Here is a 21,641-nt window from a genome sequence, read left to right as displayed (position 1 = left end):
ACAACTTGAAAAGACAGAGATTGGCATATGGGGGAGAGAGTGGCCCACCTATATTCTATCTACAAGAAACTCAAAATATACAATATAGTCAGGCTGAAAGCAAAAGGATAGAATAAGACTACTTTGCAAACATTAACTAAATGAGAGCAGAAGGACTATGCTATTATTAGACAATGTAGGCTTCAGAGCAAAAGAGATAAAATAAAATAAACTACCAGAGATAGAGAGGGACATTGTATTCTAATAAAGGAGTTAATCTATCAAGAAAACAAAGCAATCTTAAATATGTATGCATCAAACAATACAACTGCAAAATACGTGAAATAAAAGCTAATAAAACTGAAAAGAAAAACAGACATGTCCACAATTATAGTAGAACATTTCAACACCTCTCACTCAGTGATTGATAAACCAACTAGATATAAAATCAGCAAGGATACAGAAGAATTCAACAACATCATCAACCAATAAGATCTAATTGACATTGACTGAACATGTCACCCCAAAACAGCAGAATACACAAATATCCCAAAGATAATGTACACTTAAATGTGATTCCATTTATACAACATTCTTGAAATGGCAAAATTATGGAATCAGAGAACAGATTAGTGCTTTCCGGAGGTTAAGGAAAAGGGATCGGGGCAGGAAAGAAGTGGCTATGGCTTTAACGGGAAAGCATGAGGGATTTTTGTGGTGATAAGAATGTTCTGTAGCTTGAGTATACGGATGTCAATAACCTAGATACTGTACTTTCATTTTACAAACTATTACCTTTGGAGGAAACTGAATCTCCATGTGAATTTACAGCTTTCTCAAAATTAAAAGTTTAATTAAGTTAAAACTTTTATAAGGATGGAAAAAGGACCATAACGAGCTTTAAAAGAAGGGGCGGGGGTGGGAGCACCACTGTTCTTCCCTTGAGGCTTAAAGGATTGTGGGGAGAGGGCTTAGATAGGGTTGCCAGGTAAAATACAGGATGGCTGGTTAAATTTAAGTTTCAGATAAACAACAAAAAACTTTTTAGTATTAGTATGTCCCATGCAATATTGGTGACACATTTCACCTAAAAAATTACTTGTTCATTTGGAATTCAGATTTAACTAGCCATCTTGTATTTTTGTTTGCTAAATCTGGAAACCCTAGGAGGGAAGAATAGGACACAGGCACTTGGAGACTGGAGAGGCAGGGTAGACCCAGGGAGAAGTAAGAAAGACTTAAGGAGAGAGGCCAGAGAGCAGGCAAAGGGATGCTGGGGGACCACAAAAACATCCAGGCTGGGCAGTACTTAGGAGAGGAGAAAGGCAGACGTTAGCGTGGGAGGTCCACAAGCTGCTGGGTTTATGGAGCTCTGCTGGCGAAACTACCCTCTGTGGGTGGTCCACACAGAATCCAGAGAAAAGGCAAAAGAGTGAATGCTTGAGTCTCTGGTGCTGATCTGGGCTGGAGGGAGCGTGACAGCCCTTCAAGGGGGCCCTCTAGGCACTAGGAGCAGCACCCAATTAACCCCGGGGAGCTCCCTCAGCACCTGGGTTGCTCTTATGATCATGTGACCCCGTGTGCTAGGGAAGGGCATGCCGACCAGCGGGCTCAAGTGTTCATCCTCTGAGCTGCCAAGGGCTGGCACCTGCGATTGTAGGCTCAGCATGGTCACAGAGGGGCTCAGTTTGTCCTCTCTAAACAAGGGCTCCATTATCATCATCATTACCTTTAATTAGTCCCTACAACAGGGACTAATAATAATAATATTAATGTTAATAGCTACCATTTACTCAGAACTTACAAATGCTGGGCACTTTTCATATATTTTAACTCATTTAATCCTCTAAACAGCTCCCAAATGGTAGGGATGGTGTCCCTCTACTGTTTGTGCTGCCCCCTCCTTGTGGAAATAGAAAGCCTCTCTCTTTTCAAGAATACCCTCCCTTTTCCCATCATGGGGGACGAGGGGTTGACACTGGCCCACCCCAGCGTCCAGGGAGGGCAGGTGGTGCCAGTCTGACCAATCAACCCACTCCAACCCCCTGGCCACAATGATTGCCTCCCGGGCAGCTTTAGGACACTTTAGAGGCAGTAGGCCTTGGTCCTGAAACTTTTTCTACTGATGAAGAAGCACGTGCCCTCTCTGCTGGGACTGCTGGGTAGGGAGAGTATGGCCGTCACTGGCACCAGGAGAGCCCTCCTGGGAATGACGGCAACAAAGAGGAAGCAGAGCTGAGAGGTAGGAAAGAGACGGATTGGTGATGAGAACCCCTAGATCCAGCCATGCCTGAAGCCTGTTGTCCAAGGTATCATTTACAGGAGCCAATAATTCTTTTTAATGCTTTAGTCAGTGTGAGTTGGAGAAAGACACCTGCCTAAACTGCTATGTTAGTACAGTTATGTTAATATGGGGACATTTAATAGACGCAGAGCTGAAGCATACAAAGGTGAAATACCTTAGTTATCCATGAGCTGGGACTGCTCCTAACTACCCTGATTCACTGTAGAGTTGTACATTCTGTGTGTGTGTGCGTATGTGTCCTCACACGGGCCAGCATACGCATTCTCTATTTCTCATTAATATTCACATCTACAGCAGATTGAGCAAACTATTGGTACTTAATAAAGATCTTCTGGATAAACTGAAATCAGTAACTTCCTAAAGGAGTCTCTATTTAGAAAATGCTCCCATCAGTGACCTCAGATTCTCACTACGACTCACAGTGTGCCTTTGGGGAGTCACTTCCCTTCTCTGTACTTTGGTTTCCCCAGGCAGATGAGCTGGAAACCGCACCAGGTGGGGCACCTGTGAGACTGGTCAGCCAGTGAGGGACACCCCGACGCCTTCAAGGGAGGTGTCTGCGGTTGGAAGAGGAGGCCCCCCCACTTTTTCCCTGCTGGACACCAGGGACCCACGAGGAAGAGAGCCCTGGCCAAGCATCCAGAGCCCAATGTGAGGCTCTGGCACCTACTGGGAACTCAGGGTAGAGCAGGCCAAGCCCTGGGGTTGCAGGGCCCTTGTTTTCTGCCGTCACTCCAGTGAGGCTTGGCCAGAAGCAGACACGAGGGAAATTGCTCATGTGTCAGCTGCTCCCAAGCAGCCAAATGACCATAAAGGGCATTCAACAAAGTCAACACAACAACATGGGCCTCCAAGCCCACGGCAATGGAGAGCAAGAGAGGGCTGGGCTGCGGGCTGGCCCACACAAGAGGGTGCCAGGGCCCCAGGCTCTGCCCCTACAGGACCGGCTCCAATGCTATCAACTCTCCATCCTTCCTCGGCTCCCGTCTGGCTCCCTCCTCTTAGCCTAGAAACATAACTCTGGTCTTTCCCTCTTCAAAACGCAAAAGCTTCCTCTGACCCTTGGACACCTCTGCTCCTGTCCACCACCCTCCCTTCCCAGCCTGGAACCTGGAAAGGCAAGTCTACACTGCTGGTCTCCCTGGCTCCTCTCAACGTGTTCCTGAGTCCAATTCTGCTGATCCTGCTCATGCTTAGGACAGTCCAGCAGCCCCCTCTCCAACCTGCCTCCACAGGCCTCTCTGCAGCCCCTCACATTGCTGCCCAGAAGCACCTTGCTCTCTCAGCATGGATGACACCACCTTCCTCACGCCCTTCACGTCTCCCAGCTGCCTCCCTGTCTGTGCCGATGCCTCTAAACCCTTCTCCAGCCTGGGGCCTTCCTCCTGAGCTCCCCGCCCATGTGTCCAACTGCCGGTCAGACACCAACACTCAGAGGCCAAATCAACCAACAAAGTGTGATGGAGGAGGAGGAGTAAAGAGGATTCCAGGCTCTGAAATCACACTGCCTGAGTTCAAACCCCCCTCTGCAACTTACTGACATTGGACATGTCCCCTGGATTCCCCATGTATAAAAGGGGGAGAATAAGAGTGCCCCCTTTTGTACATGGGGTGCAATGACACGTGTAGATCTTGCTAGCAGGGCCTGGTACTCAGGAAGCCACATCAGATGTGACCGATCGTTGTTACTAGAATCATCATTCTAATAACCCCAGCAGTTTGGTATCATCTTCAACCTGTCACTCAAAACCTGGTCACATGAGACTTTGGAGTCTTTCCTAACTTCTCCCCTTCCCATTTCCATTCAGTTGCCAAATCCTGCTGGTTTTGCCTCTTAAGTATTTCTCCAACCCAGACCCTCCTAACCAACATCCTCATCTTCTCTCGCCTGCTCCACCACAGTCTTTTCTCTCACCCAGCCACCTCCTGCCTCACGATTTATTCTGTAGCAATACTGGATAATTTACAATTTCCCCCACAAACTACACGGGCCTCTTTTCTATGAACTGGCTTATGCTACTTTCTCTGCCTAGAAGGCCCCCCACACCTTAGTTTCCACCTTCCAAGAGCCTGATGAGGTGTCACTTCCTCCTGGAAGGTTTCCTGGAATGCCCAAATTGGGCAGCATGTCTGTCCTTTGAGCTTCCGTGTCTTAGACTCTGTGACGCGATATTAATTTGTCCTGTGAGGTTACCACTGCCTGAACTCAGCTGGAAGTTCCTCACTGAGGATCTTGACCATGTTTACTGAACTGAGATTACTGTTAGAGAAAATCCCACCTACAGAGGCCCTTTTAAAAAAAAAGGACAAAATCTATGAAAACGAGAAAATTTTCCACTCCTTCAAAATCCAGAACAGATGGATTCTTCATAAACCAAGGTACTTGATCACCAGCTTTCTTAAACCAACTAACGAGCTTCAAAGTCAGGGCAACTGAGTCCTCTCATGCACGGGACTGTTAGGAGGGAAGTGGCCATGGCCTACTTGGGGGATTTTTTAAAAAGAAGAAAGAAGGAAAGCAAGAATTGGATGATAGGCTCTCTGTACAAGCTTGTTATTCTGACAGAACAGTCCCAGAACTTGAAACGTGATCTCTGGGGGGAGAGGGAGACGGTTTTATCACATATTAAGGTTAGGCAGATGTTTTGGGTCTGGTGTCACCCGAATCAAAAGCACCACAAAGAGCCTAGCACAGCCACGCTCAGCAACGTGCGTTGCCAACAGAAAGTCAACAGGAACCTTTTCTTCCCTTTTTCTCTTCCTTTTCACATGTTTTCCTCTTCAGTTATATTTGAGGGCTTTTGTATTTCCCTGGTGTGGAGGTGAGGCACTGATTTCCACACCAGACCTTCCTTCCCCTCCCAAAACACTGCAGGCTAGGTCTTCAGCAAGGGCCCTGGGTGTGGGAACAGCTGAAGAAAGAAGGGTACCCCGTCTGCAAGGGGGCTTCCAATATGTCTCCTGGGGTGTGCTTCTTAAAGCCTTAGAAGGCAGAAAACCTCTCTCTCTCATATACACACACACCCTGAGCAGACCCTTCCCCTCCGGGTGGACCAGGGCCCATCCTGCCACAGTGCTGGGGAGGACAGACCAGGACCACCCACACAGCATGGGGGCATTTTAAAGGCCTGAGCAGGAGGTGGGAGAGGCTGACCTTCCAAATGCCCCCCATATTTTTACCGCCAACAGCAAAGCTCAGGCCTTAAGAGGCACCCAGGGAAAGGGGCTGACGTGACCAAGAAAATAACGTCTTCGGAATGACTAATGCCCCACCGGGACAGGCCTGGCTCTGGCCTGGCTGCCTGCCAGAGGGTCCACAGCCACTTTCCAAGGACACGGAGGGCAAACGTCCCTGACAACTTTCCCCAAGGACTGTCCCTTCCCAGCCCTGCCCCTCCTCGGGACTCTTCCCAGGGGCCCATAAAGCCCTAAGTAAGGACACCAGGGCCCAAAGGCTGAGTCACTCCCTTGGGGCCAACCTGGGTCACAGCAAGTTCGTTATTTCAAGGACAAGTTCTCAGACCTCTTGTCCAGCCATCGGCCTGACAGGAGCCAAGAGGAGAGATGTCCACAGCAGATGAGGAGAGGGCAGGCCTCCCCCTGCAAGCCAGCTTCCCCAGCATCTGAGGGTCCGAGTGCCCTGGGGGCTGTTCACGCCTTGTACATACATGTTCAACACACATGGGGAGACACTCCTCCTTCCCCAGGCACTGGGGGTGGGGGGCCCTGCCTCTGGGCCAGGCCCCCCACAAGCCTTCCTCAGCACGCCTGAGAGATCCCAAGGCAGGGGCCTCCTGCAGAGCCATTTTCCAGGAGGCCCATCCCCCCAGAGTATGGGGTGGGGATGGGGATGGGGATGGTGGGCGGTTGGGGGGAGGGGAACGGGGGGAGGTGGGGAAGGGGCAGCTGGGCGGAGCCAGGTCATCCTGGCAGGAGGTGGCAGAACAGAGCCCTGGGCTGCTCCAAGTTTTTGATGTGCCTGCTGGGGGAGAGGGTGTCTGAAACCATTTCAAAAGCTGGGGGAAGCCCAGAGAAGGGGGCCTCATTCTCTGTGGGGAGGGGGACTTCAAAGGAGACCCCGCTGCTGAAAGGTTTCAAAAGACCCCTTGCCTTTCTATCAGCTCCAAATCACTCCCTCGCCGGCAGCAGCCAGGAGAAGGGTGCTGGGAAAATGTTTCCAAGGAGATGTGTCCCTGAGTCATCATAACTCCCAGGGTCTGGAGGCTGCAAAGCCACGAAGAGGCCCCCCGCTATAAAAAGGCCAGTTTAGAGTTCCCTGGGGGAGGTCTCCTGCAGTCCGGGTCCCTGGGGGTGCCTGCCTCAGACCCCCAGTGCCCTGAGTTTATGAGAAGGCCGCCAAGCTGAACAGCGCCATGTCTACCCACCGAGTCCCCTTGGTGCCACTAAGGGGGGCTTTTACCCCCGCCAGCTCCAGGCAGCCACTCTGGCTCGGGCCATTTAGCAGGGGAAGCTGTCCACAGGGACACTGGCCCCAACAGTTTCTACTGGGGCTGCAGTGCCAGCTCCTAACCAGGGCCCCTGTGCCCACCTCTCTCCCATTCACACCTCCCACCATCACCACCACCCCCCCGCCCCTGCCACCTTCCCCAAGCCACCAGGGCCAGGAGGCAGACAGCACAGACCAAATACAAGTTCTATCACCTCCCTCCTCCCTTGTCCCCTTGCCTCATTCCCTCACCCCTGGACCAGACCAGACAGGACTCTGTTATCATCCCATCTTCTCCCCCACAACTCTGCAACCAGATCAGTCTCCTTAAAACACTCTGCCACATCCAGGCCATTCTCTGCTCCAAAACCTTCGATGGCTCCCTAGCACCTCAGTCCAAGGTTGCACACTCAGGTCACTGCAGGTGCCAGGCGGGGGGCACGAATGAGCAAAGCATCCCCATCAAACACAAAAGGGACTGGTGGGGCCAGTGGGGCCTGGGAACACACCGTCCCAGCTGCTGCCCAGCTCCTATCAACTGGGCCATGTGGGAATGCGGGCCCTGGAGGCCGTCTCTTCTGTTTTTTCAAGAGAAACCAAATAAAACATTCACCAAGGGGTCTCTAGCTTTGGACCCAGCCTACAGGGCCTTCAAGGCCCTCCACAGTCCAGCCCCAAGCCAACTCCCCACCCTCACTGCCCACAATGCCACATATGCGATACCTCCATCCTGGCCAGGTCAGGCTCCTCCGGTGGCCCAACTTTACCTCCTCTGCTCCTGCCTCTGAACTCTGCTCACCCCACGGTCCTCCCACAGAAGCTGCTCCCCAACTTCTCAGCCTAACAACCCATCCTTCAAGGACCCCCCTCCTCCTTATGCTGAGTCCTCCGAGGGCCCTGTTCTCTAGTGACTGTCCTTCCTTGCCAAGGCTACTCCCTCTGCCACGGATGGCCCTGACCCATACAGAAAACTCCTCTTCATTCTTCAATACCCAGGCCTTCCCGATGCACCTATTTGAATCCAGCAGTCCCTGTTCCAGTAGCACCAACTGACAGTCCAGTGCTTACCTGGATGCCCATCAGGGGAGGGAACCCCTGAGGGTAGGGCTGGATCTCTCCTATCACAAGCCATAACAGGGGAGCCATGCACGGTGGAGAGAGCCTAGCTTTTATTCAGATCCCGGTGCTGTTACTTTCTGACCAGAGGAACTTGGGTAAATCATTCAGCTTCCTCTATGAGATGGAATAAAATTCCTGGCTTGTGGTGGGGCTAAGTGTATGGCAGCTGTCAGCATCCTTACCCAATGGGACCTCCCTCCATTGCACATGGTGTGGAACGTGGTGGCTTCTTGGGATGCTGTGAGGTCTCTGAGGGCAGGGACCATGTCCCCCTTCACTCTCCATCACCCACAGAGACTACTCCAGCTCTCTACATACAGCAAGTGTTTGATGTTCTTTGATGGCTGGAGGTGATGAGGCCAGGGAAAGGAGGGCAGGTAGAGAGGACAGGGGAGAGTGAGAGGAGGTACCACCCTGCCACCCGAGATGTGGCTCCAGCAAGTCCCTAGCCCATGCCTCATGGACATGTACCAAGGGCCTGCATGTAAGACTTTCTACAACTGCATGAACGTTTTGCCTGGACTCTCAGGTTCTAAGACCAACAGCTCCTTGCTGCCTGCTCCTCAGGCCCCTACTCCCCACACATCCTGAGAGCCAGGCCAGCTCACAGCACTGCAGAGCAGGCTTGGGCAAGGGGCCCTGTCCAGCCACCACCAGCCAGGACTTCTTCCTCCATTCACACAAAGGCCCAAGTGCCAATCAAACCCTCCTTTCCCATTCCCCACCACTCTAGTTAAGAGCAACCCCTCGCCTTCCACCTGAGGACACACGGCTCCCAGGCTCTGCACAAAAGGAAAGGTGAAAGAGAGGAGGGAGGAGAGGAGAAACACCTTTGAAATCACTGTGGTCCAATTAGCCAGCCTCTCGCCCTCCGTGCTTACAAACAGGAGTGCACATTAACACCTGCTACAAGAGCAAACATTTTTAGACATCTTCATTTCACCTCCCTGACACTCTCGTGAAAGCGCTCACAGCAGCCAGTGACTGACAGGGTAGCTTCCTTCTTCTACTTCAGCAGGGGACTTTCAAACAGAGGAAATTAAAAAGTCACCAATCTCCCTGTCAGGCGGCACTCCCAGGCCCTACCCGCCCATCCTCCGGCCCCTCGGCACTGGGCAGGTCCCACCATGCATCCAGTCGGGGTCAGCGCCTTCCGGGGACCTGCTCCGAGTCACTGGGAGGCTGGGCACCAAGCTCACTGAGATGGCTACGCTGCCGCTGGGCAGGGACCAGGGGACCGCACTCACTCTGAGCACAGCTTCACTAAAGAGCCTTTGCAATGGCTCTTACAATGTGCCTGTGGAGGACGGCACAGACATGGAACAGCTCTCACAGGCTGAGTGGGGAGCAAAGTTTCCTACAACTGCTTTGGAAGTTTATTTGTCTTCAGGCGAACCTACTCATAGCCTACGACCCACCACTATCAGTCCGAGAGCTATCCCTATCAAAACCACCTGTGTGTGCTCACCAAAGATGCATGAAAGAATGCTCACAGCAGCACACTATTTGAAACAATTCCCAAATGGAAACTACCCAGATGCCCTTCACGATGTGTATCAAGAAGAGATAAATGGTGATAGGCTCACAAGATGGAATATTACACACCAGTGAGAAGGGGGCGATGTCCAATTACAAGCACTAATGTGAACACGAAAAACATCAGACGCTAGTGAGCAGATCCTATGTGATCTCATTTATATAAAATATAAAACAACCAAAAGTAACCTATGCTGTTAGACATCAGGATAATGAGGCCTTTCTGTTGGTCAGGGGAGGGTCTGGAGGGGGCTGAGAGGGGGGCTTTTGGGATGCAGGAATAGTCTGTTTCTTCACCTGGGCACTGGTGATATAGGTGTGCTCAGTGCACGAGGCTCCACTGAGCTGTACACTTAAATGGACCTTTTTAAATGGATGCAACCCGGGATTTTGTAAAACAGTACTCTGTTGGCATGGCTGTTGTTAAGACTATGATGAAAGATGTTAGAGGTGGAAAAGTGGGGAGGAAGTAACAGTCAGGGTGCTCAACTCAGGACTGACACCACACTGTCCAGACTGCAGGGCCTTGGAGACGGTGACCATGCTTCCACCGAAGACCCAGGGCACTACCATTCCAGAAGCTCCCGAGGCCCTCGCTGCCAAAGCCCCTCCCCTGGGCCAGCCTGGTGCCACCAGAAATCCACAGCACCCTCTCTTACAGTGAGGGCCTCCGCAGCCACCAGGGAGACCACACCCACCCACAGATGGCAAGGGAGACCTCAGAGCTTCCCTCCGTCCCTTGGACCACGTGGGAACATGATGGAACTTTGAAAGCTCCCTTCTGAAAAGGCTGAATTTGCCAATGTCCAAAACTACTTGAAGAGGAAAAGGAAAAGCACTGAAATAACTTTGTAGAGCATTCTGTTTTGACAATGTGCCTGAGGAATTCCCCACGTTTAGTGGGGAAATGTGAGTGGTTAAATCCATTCAATGTCATGACATCCGAAATTGAAGCATAATTGCCCCTGAGTGTTTGACAACTGGAAAGCACATCATTTCAGAAATGGAGGGAAATTTATGCTGGGAAACAAAAGAGATTGTCAAAAGTTTGATTGTAACGTGAGTGAAGCCGCGAAAAGAAGGCTCGGGTGGAGAAAGCGCTCCAGCTCTGACATTTTCGAGCCCATCTGAAATGTCTCTGAAACAGCAGCAGTGACTCCATCCTTCACCCTAAAAGCCAGTGAAAGGATGACTGGAACCGCAAATTTCAACCCCGATGAGTGGCCGCAGTGCGGGCGGGAGGAGACGCCCTCTTACCAATCATGTGGTTGGCAACGTGGATTTGGATCTCTCGCTCGTTCTCGAAGGTCATCTGGCACTTGATGCACTGGTATGTCTTTTTCTGTTTGGAAACGAAAAAGAAAGGACTTAGACAGTCAGGACACAGAAAAGAGCAGAAAGCAAAAGTTCCTGAAGGTCCTGGCTCAAAAATTCCCAGATCAGCCCTGGTTCCCTCCCAGGTCTCTCCAGGCCATTCTCTTCCCACTCAGCTCTGAATCCACCTCTGATTCAGCCTAGGGAAAAGGGGGAAACAGCCTCCATTCCAAGGGAGCTGCTCCTCTGCTGGATCTGAGGAGACTGCCCCATCCCAAGGTGAGGGCACAGAGCAGAACTACGGAAAGGAAGCTGAGGGAGGAGGCTGTTCTGTGTGGGGTGTGCTCAAGTCCATCTACCCATTCTTCCACCCATCTACACATCCATCCGTCTGTTCATCCATCTGTCTACTCATCATCTGTCCATCTACCTACCCTCTGTCTACCCATCCATCCATCTATACATACACTCACACACACACTCATCCACCCACCCATCCATCCATCCACCCACCCACCTATCCATCCACCCATCCATCCATCCACCCATCTCTCTTTGCACCCATCCAACTACTCTCTCATCTACTTACCCCCCTAAGAACCAAGTGGCCGAGCAGGGGAGACTGCTCCCACAAACTCTGGCACTCAGGGGTGACTGATGAATTCCTCATCTGCCCTAGTCACACAAGGCCCCAGGGGATCCTACATCTGGCTTCCACACACAGGGAGCTATTACCACCTGCCCTTGTGGGGAGGGGGCAGAAAAATGAAGCTTCAAACCTTCTTGGTTCCAAAGAGTGGCACTCTGTCTGACCACTAAGCCCGGGAGGTTGTGGAACCAGCCCACTGTGGACAGAGGTGGCACTGCCCGTGTAGGGGAAGGCTTGTGGCTGTGGGTTTTTCTGGAGGGGGAGGGGTCGTATGGGAGGGTGGTATGGGAATTCAAAATATCCCAGTTTTCTGAAGACCACTTTGGCTCCAGGGATGATGGAGCCTCCCTCGGCCTCTGGAAGAAAGGGCCAAACTGGATTTCTCAGCTGAGCACAGAAGCCCAACCCTCAACCAGGCAGCCTGGATGAGCCACCAGGGGGCCCAGTTGTCCCAGCTCCTTGCTTGGCCCCACCTGGACCTGCAGTTGTCCTGAAGGGTCTGGTCTCACCTCCAGGCCTTTGTCTATGCCGTTTTCTCCACCTGGAATACCCTCTCCATCCTTGAGGACTCGGTTCAGTTGTCACCTCCTCTGAGAAGCCTTCTCTTTCCACCCCAGAGTGAGTTCAGGGCCTCCCCAGGCCCTGAGCATATGCGGAAAGCATCTAGTTGATCTGCACACGACTTTGTCGTGGCCAATTGATTTGTTTGATCCCCACTGCACCATGAGACCCAGAGGGCCAGGGTGAGTTCTGTCCACTTGTGAGGTCCCAGCAAAGACTAAGCGCTTTAGGAAGCATTTGTTGAACAAATGAGCAAAGTTGCAAAATAATACGTGCAAAGCCCTCTGTTAGGGCAGAAGGGACAAAGAGAACCCAAGATGACTAGGGATCCTGGATCCCCACCACCAGCACAGGGCCTGGCCCAGAGTGAGCACCTGATAATCACTGAACTTGTGTCATGGTTCTTACTGGGGCTAAGAGAATATCTGTTGAACAAATGAATGGAGAAGTAGCTGGAACCGCCGGCGAGGGGAGCTTCCAGCCCTGGGGCAGGGTCCCTACTCAGGCTCCAGACTCCACACTGACAAGACCAGAGGGCCTTTGGCGTTCAGTGTGTCCTTGGCGCGGCCACAGCACTGGGCCCAGAGGCAGGCATTCAGCATGGAAACACTCTGGGAAGAATGGGTGAGTCTGAGGGGGACAGACCTGGGGAGCTGGCCTTACAGCAGGCAGAGTAGATTTCGGGCCAGAAGAGATAGCAGGGACTGAAGTCTTTGGAGGGGGGCAGTCCCAAAGTGCCCGCCTTGGTTCAGCTCCTGGTCTATGCTCGTGGAGGGGCACAACCTTGAACCCAAGGTCTCTGCTGTTAAAATCATTCATTCCCTCTCACATGTGGCCCCCATCCACTCTGCCTGGCAAGTGTAAGGGCCCTTGATGCTTAAATGAATGGTGAGTGATTGAACGAATGAATGAATGAACAAGTCAGTGCAAGAATAAGCACACCCCAGGAAGCTCCATGCCCGGGAGCCGAGAGGAGCCTGCCTGACAAGGAAGATGGTGCCCCACCTCGCCTTGGGTGGAGGTCTCTGGAGGCCAGAGCCATACCTGGACCAGACCAGTGGGGAGGACAGTCTGTGAGCAAAGTGCTGTTCCTGATCGGGGCAGGTGGCTGAAGTGGGCTCACTGCGCTTGGAAAATGAATCATGAGGAGCCTGGGCAGGACGAGAGGGGACCCCCAAATGCCCTCCCACCATATGGCCACCCCTCCATGACAGGAAGAGGGCTGAGCCCTGCCTGCTGGGGAAACAGGCTCGAGGGGATCAAGGGAGCTCCAGGCTTCAAGGGAGGAGGCAGAGGAACTGAGAAGTGGAGACGTCCTCACGGACCACAAGTTCAGGCAGCATCCCCAATGACACTCAAGCTTTCAGTTCTCTTACTGGAACTCTAGTAGCCACACCCATCACTCCTAAATGCACCCACAGATGCACAAGCAGATTATGGCACAAGGAAGTGCACCGACCCTCGTGGACACACACGTAGACTCAAAAGTATACACATGCACACTCACACTCAGGCATACACACCCGCACTCACAGTTTCACCAGCACCAACACCCACTAATGGATACCCAGATATCCTCGAACAAAGATGGCCCTTCTGGCCTTGCATGTGAGGCCAGGGGTGCTCAGGGTCCGGAGCCGAGCGGGGGCTGTGCGATCCTCCAGGCTGTGGAGCACAGCACAGGGAAAGCAGGGGAGGACTCTCCCACTCTGTCTCTCTCCTGCTGGGCAATTGGCCGCCCCCACCCACCCGGCCCGCCCTCACCTCAACACCTCCTCTGGTCCATCTCCCTTACTCTATCCCTCAAAGACCCCCTCCTTCCCTAGAGCTTCAGACCCCAGTGGGAGATGTAACCACAGAAAGATAGAACTTCGCATTCAAAACATCTCCTCTGCCATGAGTTTCTTCCCCGGGGCCCAGGCCAGCGGAACCAAAGCTGAACCCTGGGGCCTTAGCCAGGGCTGCCTCCCCCAGCATGGCCCCAAGCAGACTCAGAGGGACCCAGAGCAGAAAGAACACACTTGAGGATGGTGGAGACAGGAGGAGAGAGGAGAAGGAGAGGGAAAGATGGCGCTTGCTGCTGAATTTCCACTATCATGATGGCCGCTCACATTTATTGAGCGCCTACTATGTGCAGACACTGTTCATTCTCTCAATGTTCATAATCACTCTGCAAGCTCCACTTTAGGGATGGAGAAAGTAGAGTTTCAAGAGGTTAAATCACTTGGCCAAAGCCCCCAGCTGGTGAGTAAGGGGAACTGGGATTTGACCCCAGGCAGCGCTCTCCAGAGCCACCGTCTGAGCTGCCGCCCCTAGCTCCATGCCCCAGACCACCCCAGACAGTCCTGCTCTGGGTAACAGAAAGCCGCTGAGACCTGGACTAGCCATTAACCTGGACATCTGTTACCCTGCTGTAAGATGGACCATGAGAGAACCCAGTCTACCTCCTCACCCTTCACCCTCACAAGCACCGTGAGCCTCTGGGGAGTCGATGGGGGCCGGGGTCTGCCCACACAAGCTTAAAGTTGGGGTGAGGTTGTTATTATCAATAAACAGAGGGGGAGGCAGAAACCTCAGTGCTTCATGCTCCAGCCGCCAGCAGCCTCGGCCCCACAGGAACCCAGTCCTCAGAGAGCTGGTTGCTATGGATACACTCCCGAGGGTCCCAGCCTGCCAGCCCCCAAGCCCCTGTGCAGCCCCCAGAGTCTGCTCTTGTATGCGTGAGTCCTGGGGGAGGGAAGGGTGAGCGAACAGACAGCTGGGCCCCTGCCCCAAGGCGTGCCCAGGCAGGGGGCAAGGCCCCAGAGGCTGTGCCCCCGCTGGGGAGGTACCCGGGCTTTGTCTAGCTCCTTTCTGCAAATGGCCCATCTGCCCAGGCCTCTAGATGTGAGTTTCAGCTCCCATCCTCTCACAAGGCCAGGGACAGGGAGAGAAAGGCCTGTCAGCCTTCCAGAAAACAAGCCCCCTCGGGTCTGAAGCCCTGCACTGGCATGCACAGCTGTGCATCCTTGGGTATACAGCTCCACCTTTCTAAGCCGGGGCCCTCTCTTTGCCGAAGCAAGGGTCACGGCCAAGGTCCGGGTTGTTTCCATGGAAACAATGTAAGAGTGGGCGCTCACACAGTAGGGGCTTTATGAAGTGGTGCCTGATGCAGGATCCAGGGCAGAGACCAGGACGGAGGAGGCTTCCATAGCAGGAGGGCTTGGGGGCACTAGAAGCAGCCCCTTGGCCATCTGGAGCCCCGGCACAGTGTGGACTGTGCCGAAAAGGCAGGAGAAGGGCATACAGGGGCCTGGCCCTGCCACTGTCCCACCACCTAAACACCGGGCTGACTGGCCTGGGCCCCACCCAAGCCGGCCTCTCCCCTCTGGCAACCAGATGGGCCCCAGAGGTGCCGGGTGGAGGGCTGGCCAAGAGCTCAGGCTGGGTTACCACACATGACCTGGGCTCAGATTCCTTCTCTGCCTCTTGAAAGCCGGGGGCTCATGGTAAACTGCCTAATTGTCCTTCCCTCCCTTTCCTCATCTGCAAGGTGAGTGTCATAAGGATTAAACAGATAGAAAGTGCCTGACACATCCTTTTTCCTCGATAAGTGTGAGCTGTGACTATAAATGGGGAAATTACAAGTGATGGTTACTACATGCCCAGTGCTTCTTTCCTTGTTTAATCCTCGAGGCAAAACACTGAGGTCAGCAGGGGAACAGTCACAGTGTTTGACAACTGAGGAGGGACAGGCACCCACCGACCAGAGCAGATACTGTTTTAATGAGCAGAACAGCCCCCCAGGTGATGCCCGCTTTGGAGACAGACACTATTACAGTGCTGTCACTACTGTTATTATTATTACCCTCTGGCTTTACAGGTGAGGACAGAAGCCCAGAGAGGTCAAGTCACGGGTGGGTACTGGAAGAGGGAGATTTTCACGCAAGCCATCTGACTCCCGGGCCCAAATGGTTCCCAGCCCACCCACACTGGCAGCCAGTAGGCTGAGGCTGAGGGGGACAGAGCTGGGCAGCTGTGATGGGACTGTGCTCAGAACCCCTGAAGGGTGTCCTACTGGACCCTTTCCTAGAGGACTTGCATAGTCAAAAGGCCTTGAGAAAGTGGGGTGTTACCACCCCTAAAAGGAGCTCTCTGCTCCAGATGGGCCTCCGAGGAAAGACCTCAGTCCCCAGCAAGACACATGGCCCTGTCGTTATTCAGACACGTCTCTCTGCAGCCAGGTGATGTTGGCTGGGTCCTCCAGCTCATTGGCCTCATTGGGGAATTGGCCAGGAGACCCCTTAGGGGTCTCTCCAGCCCTCCTTCTCTCTCACTCTCTCTCCTCCTCAGAATCCCGGAGTCCCAGGTCCCAGTTCTGATCCTGCAGTGAAACCCCCTCAGCAAACATCCCTGTCTTCCAGCAGGTGCCTGTGACAGGTGGCCCTTCCCCAAATCCTGCCTCCCTGCCAGTGGCGCCAGCAGTGGCCCTCAAGGGAAAGATACTCCTGAGATCTGCTTGGCACCTCCTTGGTCTGGAAGCAGACAACACAGACTTGATGGGAATCCCCGGGCCCATTATGCCTGTCACCTGCAGGTGCCCCTTGGTCACCATTCCCAGGGTCCCTGTGGACCCTCCAGTAGCTGGACTTCCCCTGCCTCATTGAAACCCACTGATTATGGGTCTGTGGCCCCTCCTGGTCTGGGAGCCCCCATGGCAGGGTCCATCTCTGACTCTCCTCGGCTGCCAGGCACCCTGAAGATAATGGGTGCTCAGGACAAATTTGATCAATTAATCAAACATTAATGATAAAGTAACTGGAAACGTGCTTAGGGCCTTTCATGTACCAGCAACTGCAGCTGCACTAACTATAATGATGCTGTTGGTGATAACGATATCAGCTGGTGATTACTGCTAATATGACAGGCCATAAGTGCCGATTCTCAGCCCTTTATGTGTATATTACCTCTATGAATTGTCAGAAGAATCCTAAGTCTAAAGCCCAGGGAGCAGAGTGACTTGCCCAAGAAGATGCAATTAGCACTTAAAATCCACCCCTGATCAATAACCAAGGAGACAGCCAACAACGAGGGCACATTCACAGCGTCAGCCACAATCCTAGGCCCTTTACCCACACTGTGCCCTCGGCCCCTCACTGTAGTTCTATGAAGGTGAGACATTATTTTTCCCATTTTACAGATAAGCACTTGGCAAATAAAGCCCAGGGAGATAGATGATGTATCCCCATGTCACACAGGAAGGGAAATGGCAACACTGGTGTCCAAACTCAGAGTCTACCTGAGAGCAGATGTGCTTAACCACTGCACAACGGCGCTGCTTCTCTGGGCTACGAAGGGGGCCACTGCCCGGAAATAAAGAGCTCAGCACAGGGGCTCCTCTGGACATCCACAGAGCCCCAAGGAGCAGGGACCAGGCTCAGGCTGGCTGCACTTACCCGGGGCACGGGTGACGTCTGGGCGCCTTTCCGGGGCCCACTGGTCTCTGGGGTGAGGTCACGATGGTCCACCTGCATGTGGCTCTCCAGGTCCTCAGCACTCTCGAACTTGACACTGCACTCAGGGCAGCGGAGGCCGGTGCAGGGCCGGTCGGCAGGCTCGGGCGGGACCAGGCCGCCCACCTGTCCATTGGAGCTGCGGGCCATGCAGCCAGCGCACAGGCCATAGGGGAGCCCGTTGACGTCGAGTTTCACCAGGTCCTGCTTGCTGCGAAACTCTTTTAGGCACAGGGCACACTTGTAGAGCTTCTGCAGCCCCTGGCCATTGGGAGAGGATGCGGCCGAGCTGCCCGCCAGCTTCTGCATGTGGAAGGTGCCATGGATCTTGAGCTCGAGCGTGGAGGTGACCGTCTGCATGCAGACCACGCAGCGGAAGCCGGTGAGGGAGTTGCGCAGGTCGGGGTGCATCTGGCAGTGCTCGATAAACTCCTCCTCGCTCTGCAGTGGCATCTTGCAGATGCGGCAGGTGCCGGTGTCCAGGCTCTTGCTGTGGGTCACCTTGTGCTCGGTGAGCGTCAGCAATGAGGGGAAGCGCTCGCCGCAGATGGGGCACATGTAGTGCTTGGCGGGGCCCCGGTGCGTCTGCAGGTGCTCCCGGAGGCCGTTCTCCGAGAAGAAAGTCCGCGAGCACACGTTGCACTTGTGGCTGCCCTTGATGAACTCGGCCTTCTTCCTCGAGCCATCGTCCTCGCCTGGTCGGATGTTGTGGTCCCGCAGCCTGTGGTTCTGCAGCAGCACCTCCATGGTGTAAGCGGCCCCACAGATGTCGCAGCCATACATGGGCTCCGACGCGTCCACGTCATCCTCGCTTGCCTCGTGGCTGTTGGGCGCCTCAGGGTTCTTCAGCAGCATACCCTGCAGGTCAGCCGGTTCGGCCTTCTTGGCAGCAGCTGGGGGCACCCCATTGGCCGTGCCGTTCTCAGCCGCCGCATCAAACACGCAGTGCTTCTCCCGCAGGTGCTTCTCCAGCAGGATGATGGCGTGGAAGGCCTTGCTGCAGAACTTGCAGTTGTACTTCTTGCTGTGTGTGGTGATGTGGCACTGCAGCTCCACCTCAGTGCTGAAGGTCTCCCCGCAGAAGATGCACTTGTGTGCCTTGGCCGGGTTGCCCAGGTGGCTGTGTTTGACGTGCACCTGCAGGTCGGCCTCCTTGCGGAAGTCCCAGTTGCAGGCCGTGCAGCGATACATCTTCTTCTCGTTGCTGTGCTTCACCGCCAGGTGCACCTGGATGGACACCTTGGAGTCGAAGACCTCCTGGCACAGGGTACAGTGGTATAGCACGAAGGTGTGCATGTCCAGCAGGTGCTTCTGCAGGTCGTCCACCGAGGAGAACTGCTTGTCGCAGCTCTCGCACACATAGTGGGTCGACGTGGTCATGTAGTGCACCGTCAGGTGCTGCAGGAGGGACTCCTGGGAGTCAAAGTCCTCTTTGCACTGGGGACACGCCTGCTTCCGCAGCAGCAGCTCTAGGTGCAGCTTCAGGTGGGTCTGGAAGCTCTCAAAGTTGGAGAACTTGAGGTCGCACTGATTACAGGGATACTCGCCGTTGGAGATGGAGTTGGCGCTCGCCGAGAGCCGCTGCCGCTTCGGGGAAGACACCTCCACGTCAGACGAGACCGGGCTCTGCTCCGCCTTGGACTTCTTGCTGTGGGCCAGCGGGATGTTCTTGTGGTTCTCCTTGATGTGCTTGGTGAGCTTCAGGATGGAGCCAAAGATGGGCGAATTGGTGCAGTAGGGGCAGGAATAGACCTCCATGAAGGACTGCGTGGGCTGCACGACTGGAGACTCTAGCTTGGCGCTGCCAACACTGCAGTGGGCCTGCTGGATGTGCTCGGTGAGGGAGGACTCGGTCAGGAAGCCCATGGAGCACTGGTTGCAGAAGAAGGCGTTATTGCCGTCGGGCGGGTTGGCGCTGGGGCCACAGTGGGAGACGCGGATGTGCTCCTGCAGGCTGTTGATGTCAGCGAACATCTCGGGGCAGTAGTTGCAGTGGAAGGCGGAGATGTTGCCGAACTGCATCACGGGGTAGGCGTGGTTTTTGTGCAGCTTGCGGACATGCTCGTTGAGGTTGTAGAGGGTGGGCATGGAGTCCAGGCAGATCTGACACGTGTGGCTCTGCTGTGGCTTATCCGCGTGGATGGTCTTCAGGTGGATCTCCAGCACAGCCAGGCTGTTAAAGTCCCGCTTGGAGCAGTAGGGGCAGCTGTAGACCACCTTGGACCAGCCCTGCCCGTCATCCCGCATCTTCTTCTGGCCCCGCAAGGGCTTCAGGGTGGAGTCCGGGGTGGAGCCTCGCTCCACGGAGGCGCTGGAGTCTGGCGTGGCGCTGCTCATGGAGGCCACGCTGCCCAGCACGGGGTCAGGGCTGACACTGTGGTTGCTGGAGTCAGGCTGCCGGTGGCTGTCCAGGTGGCAGTAGACACCCTCCACCGAGGAGAACTGCTCGGGGCACATGGGGCACTTGTGTTTCTGGTTGGCGTGGGCTTGGTGGATGTGGGCAAGCAGCGTGTTCTCGTCGACGAAGACCTCGGGGCAGTGGATGCACTGCAGGTCGGCCTTCTCAGAGAGCTGCGGGTGGCGGGTGAGCACGTGCTTCTCCAGCTCCTCGGTCTGGCTGAAGGTGTCCTCGCAGTAGTCGCACATGAAGTCGTCCTTCTTGGCCTCCTTCTCGGACTTGGCCAGGTGCTCCTTGTTCTTCTTGTGGGCCTGCATGTGGCTCTGCAGCGAGCTGGTGGAGGAGAAGCCGCGCTTGCACACGGTGCACTTGAAGGGCTTGCTGGAGCTGTGGGTCTTCAGGTGGATCTTGAGGTGGTCACTGCGGGAGAAGGCCGCCTCGCACTCGTGGCAGTGGTACTTCTTGTCGCCCGTGTGCAGCTTGATGTGCCGGTCGCGGCTCCTCTTGTGCTTGAAGAGCCGGCTGCAGTAGGTGCACTTGAACGGCAGCTTGTCGCTGTGGATCTGTTCGTGCCTCTTCAAGTAGCTCAGGCGGATGAAGGACTTGTCACAGAACTGGCAAGGGTACGGCAGGCCCGTGCCCCCTTCCTCCTCACCCAGGCCAAGGTCACACCCATCTCCGATCATCTGCGTGGGTGACGCAACATCCTTGCTGGAGGGAGACGAGGCCACCCAGGAGAGTTGTGGGTCGTCGTCACCATCTGCAGGGGGAAGGCAGAGAGGAGATTAGAGGCAATTCCCAGGGCCGCGAGAAACAAGGACAGAGCCAGCTTCTCGACAGCTCGCGGGCTGAAGCTGTGCAGCTGGCCAACTGCTGCAGGAGGAGTGGGGGAGGGACCCCGGGGGTGGAAGCAAGTGGACATGCGGGTCTTCCCGTCTGCAGGGAGGGTGGCAGAGGCGCGGCAGGATACGGAGGGGACATGCCTTTCCCCGCAGCAACACCAGCCGCACGGGGCCTTGCTGGATGCGGTACCACCCTCCCACAAGAGGTGAAGTCTCAGCCACTTCCTTGATTTGGGGGTGGGGAGGAGCCTGGGAAAAAAGTTATCGGAAATGACCTCACAGACCACCAGCCCCACAGGCCAAAAGGAGGCAAGTCCCATCAACTGATCAAGATCTGGGGGTTGATTCCACCACCCCCACCTAGTCTGGGTGGGAAATCCCACTGGTGCAGGGGGGCGTAGGCAGAACTTTGTAAGAAAATAAAATTTACTTTAATGAATTCAGCCATACCGCATTCAGTGGGGAATCAGGGACTGATGAAGTTGGAGCTGCTGCCTCAGGGACAGACATGAGGTGGAAGTCACAGGTATATGGCATCAGCCCAAGAGCACAAACGGAGGTAAGCAAGGGGCACTTGAGAAGGGGCTGCAGGATTCCCAGCCCAAACCATCCCAAAGGGGGATGTTTTCTTTGTTCCTTCTCCACCTCTGGATTTGCCCCAAGTCCACTCAGGACCCCAAGAGATGGCCCGATGGTGCAGTGATTAGAGATGGGATTGGGATCCAGATGGCCACCGAGCTCAGAGCCTAGTGGTCCTTAAATCCACCGTGGCAGGGAGGGGGACACTCAGGGAAGGGGATCACTCCTGCCCCGCCCCTCATCCCGGGCCTCTGCTGGCCGGCCAGCCTCAGAGGAAAACTAAACAAACCAAGGCTTGGCTGTTTCTGGGAGAAAAAAAAAAAAAAGGCACCCAGGACACAGCAAATAAAACCAGTGAAGTTTCCTGAGACGCAGCGGGGGTTGAACCAAGCCAGCCCAAGCAGGGAGCGAGTTCCATGG

General features: G+C 54.5%; 1 protein-coding gene across 7 annotated transcripts in view; it reads right to left on the bottom strand.

The window, feature by feature from the left end:
* The window catches only part of ZNF423 (zinc finger protein 423), a 313,363-nt gene that overhangs the window by 109,738 nt on the left and 181,984 nt on the right, over positions 1-21,641 (bottom strand). For all 7 annotated transcript variants that reach the window (XM_074370793.1, XM_074370789.1, XM_074370792.1 and 4 more), the window contains 2 exons: positions 17,346-20,560; positions 10,644-10,728 (listed from right to left, as the gene is read on the bottom strand). In XM_074370793.1, the coding sequence (XP_074226894.1) occupies positions 10,644-10,728; positions 17,346-20,560 (3,300 nt within the window). The remainder of the gene's footprint in view (positions 1-10,643; positions 10,729-17,345; positions 20,561-21,641) is intronic.

This window comes from Camelus bactrianus, chromosome 9, assembly GCF_048773025.1.
Source record: "Camelus bactrianus isolate YW-2024 breed Bactrian camel chromosome 9, ASM4877302v1, whole genome shotgun sequence".
In the NCBI taxonomy this organism is placed as follows: domain Eukaryota; kingdom Metazoa; phylum Chordata; class Mammalia; order Artiodactyla; family Camelidae; genus Camelus; species Camelus bactrianus.
This window is presented reverse-complemented; position numbering and strand designations above follow the sequence as displayed.